General features: G+C 35.1%; 2 protein-coding genes and 1 long non-coding RNA gene across 7 annotated transcripts; 1 reads left to right on the top strand and 2 right to left on the bottom strand.

Moving 5' to 3' along the window:
• Positions 1 to 130: 130 nt before the first annotated feature.
• Positions 131 to 7,408, bottom strand: LOC122535135. 3 transcript variants are annotated; one of them, XM_043666376.1, is made up of 4 exons: positions 7,270 to 7,408; positions 2,896 to 3,057; positions 1,262 to 1,930; positions 131 to 1,086 (listed from the first exon to the last, which is right to left on the bottom strand). In XM_043666376.1, exons 1-3 carry the CDS (start codon positions 7,337 to 7,339, stop codon positions 1,659 to 1,661), a joined length of 504 nt encoding a protein of 167 aa, XP_043522311.1. In that variant the 5' UTR covers positions 7,340 to 7,408; the 3' UTR covers positions 131 to 1,086; positions 1,262 to 1,658. The 3 variants fall into 3 exon arrangements, with proteins under 3 accessions (XP_043522311.1, XP_043522312.1, XP_043522313.1); XM_043666377.1 differs by having other exon boundaries at positions 1,334 to 1,930; XM_043666378.1 differs by having other exon boundaries at positions 1,494 to 1,930.
• LOC122535136 lies at positions 1,926 to 7,558 on the top strand. Of its 3 annotated transcripts, none has more exons than XR_006308106.1 (7): positions 1,926 to 2,156; positions 2,256 to 3,088; positions 3,176 to 3,436; positions 3,549 to 3,667; positions 3,753 to 4,016; positions 4,103 to 6,771; positions 6,867 to 7,558. It is a non-coding gene; the product is annotated as an uncharacterized LOC122535136 (long non-coding RNA). The 3 variants fall into 3 exon arrangements; XR_006308105.1 differs by having other exon boundaries at positions 1,926 to 2,185; XR_006308104.1 differs by lacking the exon at positions 1,926 to 2,156 and having other exon boundaries at positions 2,997 to 3,088; positions 4,106 to 6,771.
• Positions 7,559 to 8,975: 1,417 nt separating this feature from the next.
• LOC122535139 (zinc finger protein Xfin-like) lies at positions 8,976 to 13,429 on the bottom strand. Its single transcript, XM_043666387.1, has 9 exons — positions 12,381 to 13,429; positions 11,847 to 12,310; positions 11,503 to 11,781; positions 11,231 to 11,426; positions 10,890 to 11,147; positions 10,559 to 10,798; positions 10,148 to 10,495; positions 9,888 to 10,057; positions 8,976 to 9,822 (listed from the first exon to the last, which is right to left on the bottom strand). The coding sequence occupies exons 1-9, from the start codon at positions 12,705 to 12,707 to the stop codon at positions 9,645 to 9,647; spliced, it is 2,460 nt and encodes an 819-aa protein (XP_043522322.1). The 5' UTR covers positions 12,708 to 13,429; the 3' UTR covers positions 8,976 to 9,644.
• Positions 13,430 to 13,739: the final 310 nt, after the last annotated feature.

Here is a 13,739-nt window from a genome sequence, read left to right as displayed (position 1 = left end):
TGTGTGTTCATTTTTATTATATTTTTATTAATTTTTTTTTTTTCGTTTGTTTCAATAAGCGTTCTACTTTATCCTCTACTTTCTCCATTGACGATAGTTTCTACATCTTCATTATGATTTTCGTTTACGACACTTGTTGTTTTTTGGTTTTCTGTTCATGCTTTTTTTTTTATTCTTTTAATTTACTGACTCTTCATTAGTTGGCTACGATCGAAGAAGTAGCAACGTTTCGCTTTAATCGAACTATATATATCCGTTAATAATCTTTTAGCGTTCCTTTAACGCAAATATACGTATACATACACGCACACATTCACGCAGCCGCGTGCACACACACGTACGAACGCACGCTCGCCATACACGCACACATACGCACGTCAGTATATTCTTTTTCTTTTTTTTTTCTTCATTTCCTCCGCTATCGTCTATCATTTTACACAGCATTTTATTGCAAAAATCAGCGAAATACGGGTCGCAATCGTAATGCCGAATCTTATTTATTTGTTTCATCGTTTCTTCGTTTGAACAAAGGGCAGGGTAACTTGCTCCTTGATATGTTTCCATCTTCTTGTTTTTCTTATCTTTTTTCCAAATATTGCAGTATAATACCCGGCATTCACGAAAGCAACCCGATGTTATTTCTCTAAAAATAAGCTGTAATATCTTTCTTACGTGCAATTCCATTTCTGTTTCTCTTCCAATAAAATATAATATATATTTGTATGTATATATATATTTTTTTCTTTTGTTTCATCCATTTAGCGATAGAGCACAAAATGCGAATGTAATCGCAATGGCGCTACGTTACATACATATATATATATTAATATATATGTATCTTTTGAGGTTCCTTTTTCTTGTAATTAGTTCCTTTCCATTCTTTATTTTCTACACTTATGCGAGATATTTTGGGTAGTTTCACGTGCGGAGGCCGTATGTGTGTATTTTTTTTTTTATTTCCTTTCCGTTTAAATCTTCTTGTAAAGTGTACTACTGAAGTACGCTCTTGCGTATCTGGCAGTTTGTATCACCATAAGAGCTACTATCTTGTAATTTGACTACTTTTGCCTTCGAATCATTCGAATCCTGGAACAATATGTGTATATAATATATATATATGTGTGTGTGTGTGTGTAATATATATTATAATATATATTAATAGAAATATAAAATATATAAAATAATATATATTGTAATATATACAATATATATATATATATATAAATTATATATATATAATATGTGCATATATTTTACACACATATATTTCTCTATGCTCTCGACCGGGCATCTTTTTTTTTTAAATAACAATGACAGAGCAATACGTAATTACGTTTCAACTCGTTCAACTAGTCCCAGTTCCCGGCGTCCCGTTTCGCTAGGAATGATTAAAACACGTTAAAAAATTCAACGAATCGAGTGAAATGTTTAACTTCCAAGATTGAAACTTTTGTTGAAATTCGCTTATTCGATTATTCTTAATTTATACGTACGTATATGTGTACAGGATCTAAAATGTATCGCGATCTAACACGAACGGGGAGGAACAGTGACAGGAAAACGAGTTGCTCCGGATCCGAACGAACGGTCTTCTCTCTATTGCATCGTTGATTCAGTTTTTAGGCGTTAAAGTGTTGTCCGCTGGTGGCTGGAGTAGTTTAGGCTATGGAGAAGTGCGGCGAGGTTAGGACAGGTATTGCGAACGGGCACGAAAGGAGGAAACTCGGCATCGTCAGGACAACCGTCAACAAAGACGTCAACGGCAGTAAGAAGGACGGCGTGCGGCTTTCGGCCGAGTTACAAAGATCACCGGTGCATGCACAGTAGACTGCATGAACGTCGTGAGTGCCTGATCTTATCAGGCAATCGGCATCGTCTCTCTTGTCCGTTATGTATCCGCAACCTCTGACAACTCTGATCTTCCCGTACACTGGAAATTCATCAAAGTCACAACAACGTTACAATAAGCTTCCCAGTTGCAATTTTTTTTGAACGGGACGACACCTAGGTGCCAAATAATTAACTCGCTAACGAAATTAAATAAGCACAGAGGTAAGCCATTTAAGTTAAAAAGTTGGCGCGCTGCAGACTCGTGTATCGAGTCGATAAAATCAATTTTCAGTCGTCCAGAAATTGTCAAAAGCGTGTATATTCAGGTACATAGGTGGATTATCTTCTTAATACGGTATTTATGTTATTATTAAAGGTTAATATTTTTTCGTAATTTATGTAAATTTTATATATATTCTACACAGAATAAAAATTTGAGTAGAGTTTTACGCTGAAAATACAGGTGGTACTATTTAATATTAAACACGTGCGCACAATCCCAAACTTCAGAAGAATAGAATGGCTGAGCTTGTGAGGGGATTATGTAAGCGCTATTTGAGAGAAAATCACAAATGGCTTCGTGAATATTCTCCTTAACGGTATTGTGATTCTGAAGAGGATGCCACGCGCGTTCTTTTTCTACTAGAGATCTAATAAGTTTTAGGGTACTAGAGATCTAATAAGTTTTAGGGTTGTCGCAATGCAGTTTACTCTTGCCCGATAACAAATGCCACACAATTTGAATATAAAACTTGCATACGAGCGACGCAATTACAGTACGATCTCCGCACAAGAGACACAAGAGAAACAAAAACAACGGAAAAATATTACAAAACGATCATAGCTTATCCACAGAATCGTAGTATTGTCACACGAGGACAAGAACGAGATCACAACGAAGATCATTAAACGAAGTGAAATAATCGCGTCATTTGTGTGCATCGGGCTAATTAATGGTCTGTTATACAGTGTACGAACGTTTTCATATATGTATTTCCAAACGCGAAGGCTTCTGTAGCAATGTTATCATGCGTATAATAGATAATTACTAATTATACTAAATACCTCTTTGACTGATTTTTCGACAAAGGACAGGCTCCAGGTGATTCAAATGTTCTAAACGTGGCTGAAAGCTGCAGTTCACCGTTCCAAGACTGTACGGATCGAATGGATCGCCACACCTTGGATCGTATTCGCTGTTGCATTGATAGCATATTATTGCTTCTCCTGGAAAAATGAATTTTACATCAAATACTGAGTAAAAATAAAATATTCGGCATTGATATTACAAATTCGATGATTTATGGTGTAGAAATTTTTTACGAACATTTTTTACTTATTGCAGGTCGACTAAATTTTAGAATAATTGAAAAGAAATGACAGAAGGCGAAAGATTTCAAGAGGGAAGAAGTTTTTTTTTATAAATCACAAATAAACTGAATTTTTTTTGTTTCGTAACGAAACGCTGAAACGCTAGGCTATTCTATCGATTAGAATAGGGTAGGTCAGAACTTAGAGGAATCATCCATTTTATAAGTTGCGGCTCCTTGTGCGCTACCCTTATCGCGTGCTGCAACTTGCTCAAAACTGGGCCACTAATATGCAGGTACTTGTATTATGATACATCTATGTAATTAATTCGTTAATCTTTGTTAAAAGCTGTAGAACGTAGATAAATAACATACAACGCTGTTGGTAATTGTTTTTAATCTAAATAGATCATCGCTTAAAATAATGAACAATTGTAACGAACTGAAAAGAAGAGCAGTCTATCGATTAGATCTTTTTTGACGTCGAACGTTGATGAGTATTTGATTGATAATAATGATTATAAATTGTAAGATAATCTTATTGAACTGTCAATGGAAATTACATTTCTTTTAGGAGTAACTATCGTTTTATTTGAAATTCGAAATATTCAGTTTGCTGGTGATTGGCTACGGCCCTGCCGCGCTGTGACGTCACCACGCAACCCCATTCACCCTCCCGACGAGACTGGTTACAGCACCAGCTGATATCGAGCAGGAAGACCCCAACCAATGCGATGACCTACTGATACACACATAGGAAAATAGGTCCAACAATAGGAGAACAAATTTTGCAAATTCTGGCGACAGAAATGTGACTGGAGATGGTCGTATATTCATTGGTCATAAATTTTCAAACTTATGTTTTGTAAAATTGAGGTAAATAAAATTTAATTACTTGACACGGAACAGTTAAATATTTTTAAAATAATTTAAAAGATTCTTTATACTTTTTGTTTTATTAGCAGAATTTGTCAAAAGAAAGAACACCGATTATAATTCAATCGGTCGTGCGTAATTTAGTGGAAAAGTGTTTGCTTATTAATTAGAAGATGAAATTGCATAAACGAGATTTTACATTCCCTCGTTGGCTTCTTTGATTAGCCGAATTTAGGCCGAGCGTGCAAGGAAATATAGATGATGCGGCTCGGTACCCTGACCTTGAGTAAATTCTGTAGGGCATTTCACTGGTGCGCCGCTTTCAATGGCAAGCTTCGTATCGTTAAAATACAAAATTCCTTTACCGAATCATTAATAGGATTCTTTAGAAAGGAGCCATTTAATGTATAATCACTGGCATCACCTCCTGTGAGTATTATTGTCAAACACTTTTCACAGGTGTATTGGCAAAAAACTCGGCGTTTCTTGCCTAAAATTTTGTACAGCAACTAAAAGTCATTCGAGCATGAAATTAGCATAATAGGCACAGTCGATTGCACCGTAGTCACAAAAAAGATGAAAATCCTTTGGCGATTTGATTAAAGAGGACAAGTCGATGTGCCGTGGTATTGCCGAGCTAGATGAATATTGCGTTATACCGACCAGTAAGCACGACGTGCGAAAACATTGATCAGAACTGTGTGTGCACAGAAGGTTCTTCAACGACATTTGAAACCACACGAGACGTTCGATCAGCAGTAAATAGGACAGAGCAGCCGGGGTAGACGGTAGGGGTGAGTCGCGTGAGGAACTAACAAGCGCTGCGTGACATTGCAGGTCCTTATGTAATCGACAGGAACTGAAACGAAGGGATCGGCCCAGATGCCTCTCCCTCGTTGACATAAAAACATCCCTGATAAGAAAAAAAAAAAAAGGAGGAGGAACGCTGACTAAGACAATAGTTCTCGTCCAACTATAGGATTAACATTGATTAATACACTTAACATTTTTCTTTTTTTAGCGTGAACATTTTTAAATCAACAAAATATTCTTTCCTTTTGTGTTTCGTTAACTGTTTGGATTTGTTTGAGCGAGTCGCCGGAGTTACTTGAAGGAACGAACAATGCTGGATGACACACAGTTTGCACGGACATGACGCGACAATGCAAATTTTATAAAACATTTGTCCATAAGCCAAGGTTAACACAAGGAACGTCCCCTTGGTCACGGTACCACGCGGTGCAGGGAGAATAGAATTCGAAGAAGAGTGTGAGAGAATGCAGAGGGTGGGAGGGGAGAAAGTGGGTCGCTCGATAACCCTCGCGGGGGCCAGGTTCTATGAACCAAAATTCTAAATTTTAACAAATTTCATCGACCAACTGGCGATTTTAGTCAGTTTTTTTTTTTCAAAAGGAAGCTGAAATAACCGAGCGTCAGCATTTTTCCTTTCGATTCCGCGACGCAATTGCAATCAGATTCGACAAAGCAGCTTTAAGTTCGACCAGTTGTGAAGTGGTTCCTTTAAAGTCACCATCTAACGATTGAAGCCAATTACACGCAACAATACATCGCTTACGTCACACGAGAATTTCATATTTTCACCACTCGATTTATATACTTCCACGAAGACTTATTACAATTTTTAAATGTTTTTTCGTTCATTAAACCGATCGCGAATAATCGATCCTCATTAAATCGTTTGTATCGAGAAGCTGTCGTTCCTTAAAATGTGTTACACTCTCGTGTATCATAGTAGTCGCGAATGTATTATAGTAATTATTCTACAGACGTTGAATATTACGCACTAAACGCTATAGAAATAGTTGTTTCTTTCGAAAAGTCGATACATTTCTGTCGCATTGTCGCAGCGCTTTAAACCTTTGTGAAAGTCGCTCTCTTTAATGGAACGACCTCCACCAAGCTAGTCATTTCTTTTGTCCCTAGAAATACACAGTTTACTGACTAAATCATTCTTGTCTAATCTTTTTATCACCACTGTGAGATCTAGATAAGAAACGGCAGATTATACTATTTTGAGAACATAGTTACGTCTGATCATTCGGCAATACGTTCCCGAAGTGTTTCTGTTCTCGATTTTAATAATTCTTCTCCATCGTTTTTTTTTTTTTTTTCGTTTTATCACAATGGAATATTTCATATTTCCTATTTCCGGCGACCCGTTTCCTTTCCGCGTGATATACTTTTATAATGAGATTCAATTTAGAAATTAAGTACAGTCTGTACTTCCAGGCAAGCACTGGGGAAGTACCACAAGTGCTACTATTGTACGAGTTCCCTGACGAACATCTGGAACACCATAATCCTCTACAGGACAGGAATGTCCTCTATAGCACGTTATCTTACTTCATACTAATTGCCCTCATTTGCATTAGCTCTATGTGCCCCTCGACGTGTGACATAATCCATCGAACTATCGATCTATAACACGAAGGACGAAATTTTCGAGAAGTTCAGGCAGTTTACATAGTTACGAATGGAAGGTGGATAGGAACATCAAGGTGATAAGGAAGACGTGACCGAAAAGTTGCAAGGACTGCGGCCGATGAAAGCTCGATCGTGCCTTTTATGTAACACCGAAATCAATATCGCATTTTTTTTTTTTTTTTTTTTTGTAGCTCGAATAACTTCTGCTTACTAGAAGAAATTACAGCTGATTTTTAATGCAGAAATAATAGTGCATCGAAATTAGTATTATGTAGCTGCTCTTCGATCACTGCATTGCGCTGCAATATATGTACGTAACTCCTTTAAAAAATTCAATTTTTTCGGTCAACTTGTAACGTAACGAGAAATTTTCTTTCCTGATGTTTGTTTTCATATCTGTTCTAGGTAATATCATAGCGATTATAAAATCTCTGCTTTGATTTTATTGCTGACTGCCTGACTTTATTCTAACGGAAATATTACGTTCCATGGAAATCGATGGAAGTAGGTAACGTGAGTTTTGAAGCATGCACGCTCGCGTGCGCTGATTCCGAAGGGAGAGTCACGATAAGAAGCAAAGAATTACGTATTGATTGTGAATCTATCGGTTGGATCAGAAATCAAAAGTCGTTAAAATGACCTTTCATTTTATACGTTATATACTTTATACTTTCCTGTGATAGCTGGACAAACGTATGCATTTCGTGCGTACGAATTTTCTACATGGCGATAAGTTCGTTTGAGGATCGAAACGAGCATCGAGATGAGACCAGTGATGACTGAAAGGGACGCGAAAAATTGGACTCACCGTGATGGATAGTCGACAGCAGAACCACGAGGACGAGGGTGACGATTGGCGCGAGACGATTTGCAATCATGATCACGATCACCGGACCATGTGTTTCAGCCAGTCACGTTGTAGTCAGTCACTTCGGACGTGTTTCCTCCACCCTCGCTGCATGGAAAGTTCGCACACGGCAGGCCCGATTACAGTTGCGGTCAATTTTTATATAAATTTCTTTTTACAAATTGTAAATCCACCTGGAGAACTCGAGAAGGTGTTCAAAAGATAGAACGAATGAAGAGAATTTATACGATGGCAGTGTTCGATAGACAAGTCCTTGCCTCAAGTAGTGTCTCTTTCTCCGTTCTCACGTCCGAAATGACTGAACGAACGTGTACGAACCTTCTGGTTTCTTGTGTGGTGCACCGTACGTGATCGCGGACGCGTCGCGTCTGATGAGGGTCAGACTAGTTTCCGTCGGCTATGCGGCAGATCTGCCCCCTCTGGTTTTTCCATGCGCTTTACGTCCACCCACCACGTTCACCACCGTACCCCATCAGTACCGGAGCCAATTTTTCTTATCAAGGTTTAACAGCTTTCTCTTAAAATACGTTCGAATTCTTTCAACAATTTTGAAAAATATTTCTTCTTCCTTATCTGAAACTTACATTAGAATTTGTATTAATTAAAATTTCGTATCGTTTGTTGTCGTTTGTCCTTTAAGAAAGTATGTGGCAAAGTCGTGTGGAAACATAACAAAATTGATCATCTATTGATCATTGTTTCGAAAAGATAAGCGCGTCTGGGCTTATTATAAGGGTAACATTTGTCGTTCATTTTCCGTATGAATTTTAATTTCTTATCGAATTCTGAATTATTGATTTTTTTTTACAGTGTGAGTAATTTAAATTATAAATGTTTCATGTTATTTCTGTTAAACTTTAAAATTATGTGATTTACATAATTAAACAGATTCCAGTTGCGACTGCATAGTTCATCTAAAATTATTTTTGAAGATGTATTTACAATTTGATAAAGTCAATCCATGTTCAGACTACAAATTATAGTTAGAGAAGTGATAAGACCATTTATAATCGTACAGTAATAAAGTGATAAAGACCACTTATGATCATACAGTGTCTAGTAGTATGTGGACAATATAATCAAACATTGAACACATTTATCTTTATCTTTTGTATTTTAACAAAAAAACATATCTGGTTTATAGTACAGTATCTTTTCTTCAAATTTTTTTTATTAATTTTTCATAAAATTATAACTGATCCATTAAAAATCTTAATTACTTATTTCAGACACATATATATAGAGTAATTGTAAAACGTTGTAATCTCGCCATCTATCGACGATCATGTGTTACTTACTTTTATCAAATACATTTGTAAGTTTATATTTATAAATAACAATAATGCGTAAAAACCAATATGTAATGTAATTTTAACAAATATTGTTTATTTAAATTAAACTATTTTCAGAAAAACACCACACAAATAATTATATTTTGTAATAAAAATTTATTTAGTAAGCGTACAAAGCTTTCTCTTGATAGTGATTTTTTATTGTAAATATTCTATATATAAAATAAAACAATGATAATAATTTATAATAAGTTTGCTTATTTATTTTTATTTCCTAGGTTTACTTTTATTACTTAGTTACTTAATTTTCTTAGATTTAGTCGAAATAATAAAAAAAAGCATTTTTAGGATTTCTAGAATCTCCTTATGAAAAAAAAAGAAGGAATACCTGTTAACGCTAATATATGATATAACAGACAACACATGTATACAACTCCATAGAGGTATCGCTAATGAACGATACATATAATATCTAATACAATAATACAGAATTTTTCAGCATTCATAAATCAATTTGACTAAAAGTTCATACAGCACTATGATACAGTACTCAAACAGGCACGTTTAGTATAAGTACTAGTTCTATTCCAGTCTCCTATTAATAAATCATACTTATTTATTATTAAAAACTATATTTCGATCAACACAATCTATATTTATTTATGAATATATCGTATATGAATGTATATATGTACATACATATGTATATGTGTGTGTGCGTGCGTGCGTGTGTGTGTGTGTATGTGTGTATACTTACATATATTTTCTTTCCTACTTTTCATGAAACAGAACTACAAAATTTTTTATTTAAGGCCAATTATTTTGTTCAGGAACTAGAATGCCAGATTATCAAATAATACAGTTTCAGCGTAAAACCGATAACTGTTAATATATATATACATATATATATATATATATATATTTATATGTAATTATACGTCTTTCGTATATAAACAAAAGTTACCATTCTTAAAGGCATTATTTTATGGTATAACAACCATTTGGCATATTCGTTTGTACAGTTCAATTCTCATGCTCATCAGGATGATCTGCTTTAATATGATGTGTGAATGTATATTGCGTGGTAAACCTTTTTTTACAGTAAGGGCATTGATATGGCATCAAAGGATGTGCAGATCTCAAATGTGCAACAGCTAATTCTCGTAAAATAAATGGAGACTGACATACTCCACAGCGATACCTGTTTTATATATTACAGATATTAATATTTCATAAAACTTTTTAATTTTTACGTTTAAATCTTACCCGCCGGTTGTCCTGATTAAAGTTCGTTTAACTGGAGGTGGTGTACTTTCTTCATTTATTTCTATTTTCGGTTCGATAGTAGAAACCGAATATTCCAATGACGTCTCAGGAATTAATTTCGGCATAGTTTTTTCTTCTTCTGATTCTTCCTTTAAATCTTGCTTTCGTACCTATACAAATAATTAAAAAAGCGAATTTTCAAATACGTTAAATACCTAAAAACCGATAAAAATAATTTTCACAAATGTACAAATACTTACCGTTGTATGTGAACTTTCCATGTGCACTCTCATATGAGAATTTTTCGACTGAAAACTATTGAAAGACGCATTACATTTGGAACATTTATACCTTTTGCTGTTACTCAACGAGGCAGACTTTTGCGAAGATTTTGAGGAAACTGCTTTTTTACTGAACACAGTTTCTGTGCACTGATGAGTTAGCAAACATACTTCTTTAAAAAATATCTTATTACACTTAGGACAGTGATATGTTTTGTCAACAATGTGCGTTTTCTGATGCATTTTATACGTATTTTTATCTACGAACGATTTGTTGCATACTGTGCATGTGTACATTGTTGCAGAGTCAGTTGGTTTATGAGATACCTATTATTGAAATAAAAACAGAGAGCATAAAAGAAATACAATTCAAAAATAATAAATATATACCTCGTGTCTAAATAATTGCCACTTTTCTTTAAAAGATTTTTTACATATATGGCAGGTGAAATTTTTACAAGTGTAATTATCCGAATGTGTTTGTAAATGCGTTAACATCGTAGTGTGATCACTAAACCATTGTAAACAGATACCACATCTTGCCACATTTTTAAATGCATTGGTATTTAATGGAACATTTCTTTTTGGAGGTGGTTCTTCATGGTTAGGAATATCCTCTCTTTCTATCATCTGTAATTTATAATATTATAATTATATCTTTATATTTTCATATATTTTCAAATTTTTTAAATAATATATAAATAAATAGATGTAATTAAACCTCTGAATATGTTCTAGTTTTTGATGCGCGAGTTTTGGCTTCTCTTGCTTCTTTAGCTTCTCTTTCAGCATTCAAAGCTTCTTCTTGTTCAACACTAGCCATTACGGGCGACATTGTAGGTTGTTGACTGTGTTCGCTCATTCTATGGGCTGCTAAACGTATAAAAAGTCCAAATGATCGTCCACATATATCACATTTATGTCTTTTTGGTTCATGAGTGCGCATATGATTTGATAACGCACTTTGTTGAGTACAGATCTGTAGAGAAAAAGCGAGAATTTAACATAATTTAATATAATGTTAACAATATCTTTTTATAAGGCATGCATAAAATTATTTACTTTTCCACAAGTAGGACAAGTAAGTGATTTAGAAGCATCTGCAAAGTGTTCCCTCTTTACTTCCTTTGAAGTTTCTTCATTTTTGAGAACCTTTACTGACTGTTGATTCATTAATTGTAATGCTTTTGTTGATGTATAATTACTGATTTCATGTAACTGAATATGACTTTGATAATTTTCCATACTTGGAAAAAATCTATGAAGTGAAGAAATTAAATCAAAACTGCTATGGTAAAAAAAAAATGTATTTACGAATGGAAAATATACACAACCTATTGCATAAGGAGCACCATGTATTGGACCCAATTTCATTTATTTGAGTTAAATGATCACATAATCTGTGTTTTTTCAGCATTTCCCAACTAACAAATTGTCTGTCACATTGATCACAATCTAGAACACTTCTATCAAAGTCTAACGTTACTTTTAAGTGATTGGTAGCTTCATGTTTAGCCAAGTCTTCTACCAACTCAAAGCAAGCAGAACATTTTCTGCAATTGTACTTTCTTGGACAATGTAATTGCATGTGTTTCATTAAACTTTCCTTTGTCCTAAAATGAAAAATTACTAATTACAAAACTGTGCACAAAATACATTGAAACTAGCAAAAACTTACCTGTAATAACTATTGCAAGGAGCACACCACCACTTAGAGGATAGCTTTGTTTTTGAATTTAAGTCTTTTCTGTCGTTCATTGTCAAACTACCCATTAGCACTTGTTCTAAAATACTCGTCCTCTTTTCTTCCTCCTTTACTTGTACTCCTTGTCTCAAGTTATTGCTTTCCTCTTTTAATAAACTTGTATTTTGTTCCATTATTATATCTAATTTATTATACAGTTCATTTTCTACATTATTTTTATGTGACGATTCGTACACATTAACACTTGTTCCTAATATTGGTTCTGTAGTCATTTCTTTGATCTCTACTTCACATGGTAATTCAGGTAACGACTCCATGCAATTATTTTGATGCTCCTGGCTAACATCCATTGACATTGATGGACTTTCAACTGGCAGTGAAACTGGCAAAGGTACTAAAGGTGGCGGTGCTCTAGCTTTTTCTCTCCATAGTTGAGCCTAAAGATCACGACGTTTATCCAACAATATATATACAATTACACGATATAAAAGAAAATGTTATATATACCTGACAAGGATCTGGGGAATTTTTCATCGCTTCTAAATAAATTTGAACAGATTCAACATTCTTATAAGCTAACAGCTTCAAATGCATGCTCTTGTAAACGCTTAAACAATATTCTCTGAACTCGTAAACGTCATCCAGCCTGGCGGCACAGAACTGACATATTTGCTTTGGCAGTGGATCGGTTTTGTACACTAAGACTGGCAGGCAGGCACGTAGCTTTTGCGCCACTTTACGTTGTACACCTTCATTGCCAAAAATCGACAGCATCTCGTTCTTCTCTTCCGAGCATAATCTACAAACATTCTCCCACTTGTTAGGCACAGCCATTGTAAACAAATTTGGTAGTGTACCGTTGTCTTTCCACAACGTCCCCTTTAATCGTAATTTAATGCGACAATGATCAGACCGCGATACGTGTGTCAAACGTAGTTACGTTCACGTCGGTGTACACGATACGATCGCAAGGTACGATCAACTTTGCGAATTAGGTTAGCCAACAGCCCATACCGAACGTAAGAGTCCAGTTACAAAATTGCAATTAAACAGCGCGTGCATTTTTCCTTTAGTCACGTAACGCATGCCATCCGGACGTTTCAGCGAGTGATCCTCATTCTGAAAACTTGAGATCTTTCTTTTATCATTCTACTTTCACCTTGGGCCGTTTCGAGCCGTACGGACAGTTTAGCCTTTCCAAGTGTAACAATTCAGGAGAACCGGTTCTCGTGCGTAACCACTTATGTGCATGGATATTGCTTAATACCGTTGTCTATCATATGCACCTTCCAGCTAAGTACTTCCGGTTCTTTGGCATTTCTCTTACCCCATTCAACAACACCTTACGTAGCTTTGTGCAGTCACTTTGTTTTGATAACTGCTGCTTGAAGGACCATCCCTCGGTATTTAAGCAGCGTTATCGCTCCATCGTATGATTCAGTTCAACTCTGATGATCATTGTACGTATTTTATCTGCGTTCATCACGATCGATTGGAAAATAGTATTGCCGAAACTGTAACGAGCGTGGTAGAATTATAAATAGAAATGGTAAATTGTTGATTTGATGAATGTGTTTGATTTTAATGGCGTGGCGAGGATCATTGATCGTCGAGCAAGAATCATAGACAGGTAATACGAAAACCGCGGTCGATTCAAATCTATTGCGATTTGTTTTCTGTTGTTCGTTCCTACTTTTAAAATCCGCATTTGGGATTTGTCGTGATTATGAAATAATAATCTATTTTATTTTCCAGAAAACCTTTATATTGGCATTTATATATACATAAATTATAAATTAGATAAGTATAGTAACAAAAAAATTTGAATTGAATTCTGAATGGTTTTGTGGAAACATTGGCCTCGCG

Source organism: Frieseomelitta varia, unplaced genomic scaffold, assembly GCF_011392965.1.
Source record: "Frieseomelitta varia isolate USP_RPSP 00005682 unplaced genomic scaffold, Fvar_1.2 scaffold_676, whole genome shotgun sequence".
Taxonomy (NCBI): domain Eukaryota; kingdom Metazoa; phylum Arthropoda; class Insecta; order Hymenoptera; family Apidae; genus Frieseomelitta; species Frieseomelitta varia.
The sequence above is the reverse complement of the archived record's forward strand: the minus strand, read 5'-3'. Positions and strand labels throughout refer to the sequence as shown.

Bases quoted from the DNA above. Each gene is read 5' to 3' on its own strand.
- LOC122535135 (XM_043666376.1), bottom strand. From the start codon at position 7,339: ATGATTGCAAATCGTCTCGCGCCAATCGTCACCCTCGTCCTCGTGGTT. The intron at 3,058-7,269 runs GTGAGTCCAATT...TCATTTTTCCAG, and splicing joins GCTGTCGACTATCCATCACG to GAGAAGCAATAATATGCTAT. The intron at 1,931-2,895 runs GTATTTAGTATA...ATGAATTTCCAG, and splicing joins TCGAAAAATCAGTCAAAGAG to TGTACGGGAAGATCAGAGTT.
- LOC122535139 (XM_043666387.1), bottom strand. From the start codon at position 12,707: ATGGCTGTGCCTAACAAGTGGGAGAATGTTTGTAGATTATGCTCGGAA. The intron at 11,427-11,502 runs GTTGTGTATATT...TTCACTTCATAG, and splicing joins TGGTGCTCCTTATGCAATAG to ATTTTTTCCAAGTATGGAAA. The intron at 11,148-11,230 runs GTAAATAATTTT...TTTTCTCTACAG, and splicing joins CTTGTCCTACTTGTGGAAAA to ATCTGTACTCAACAAAGTGC.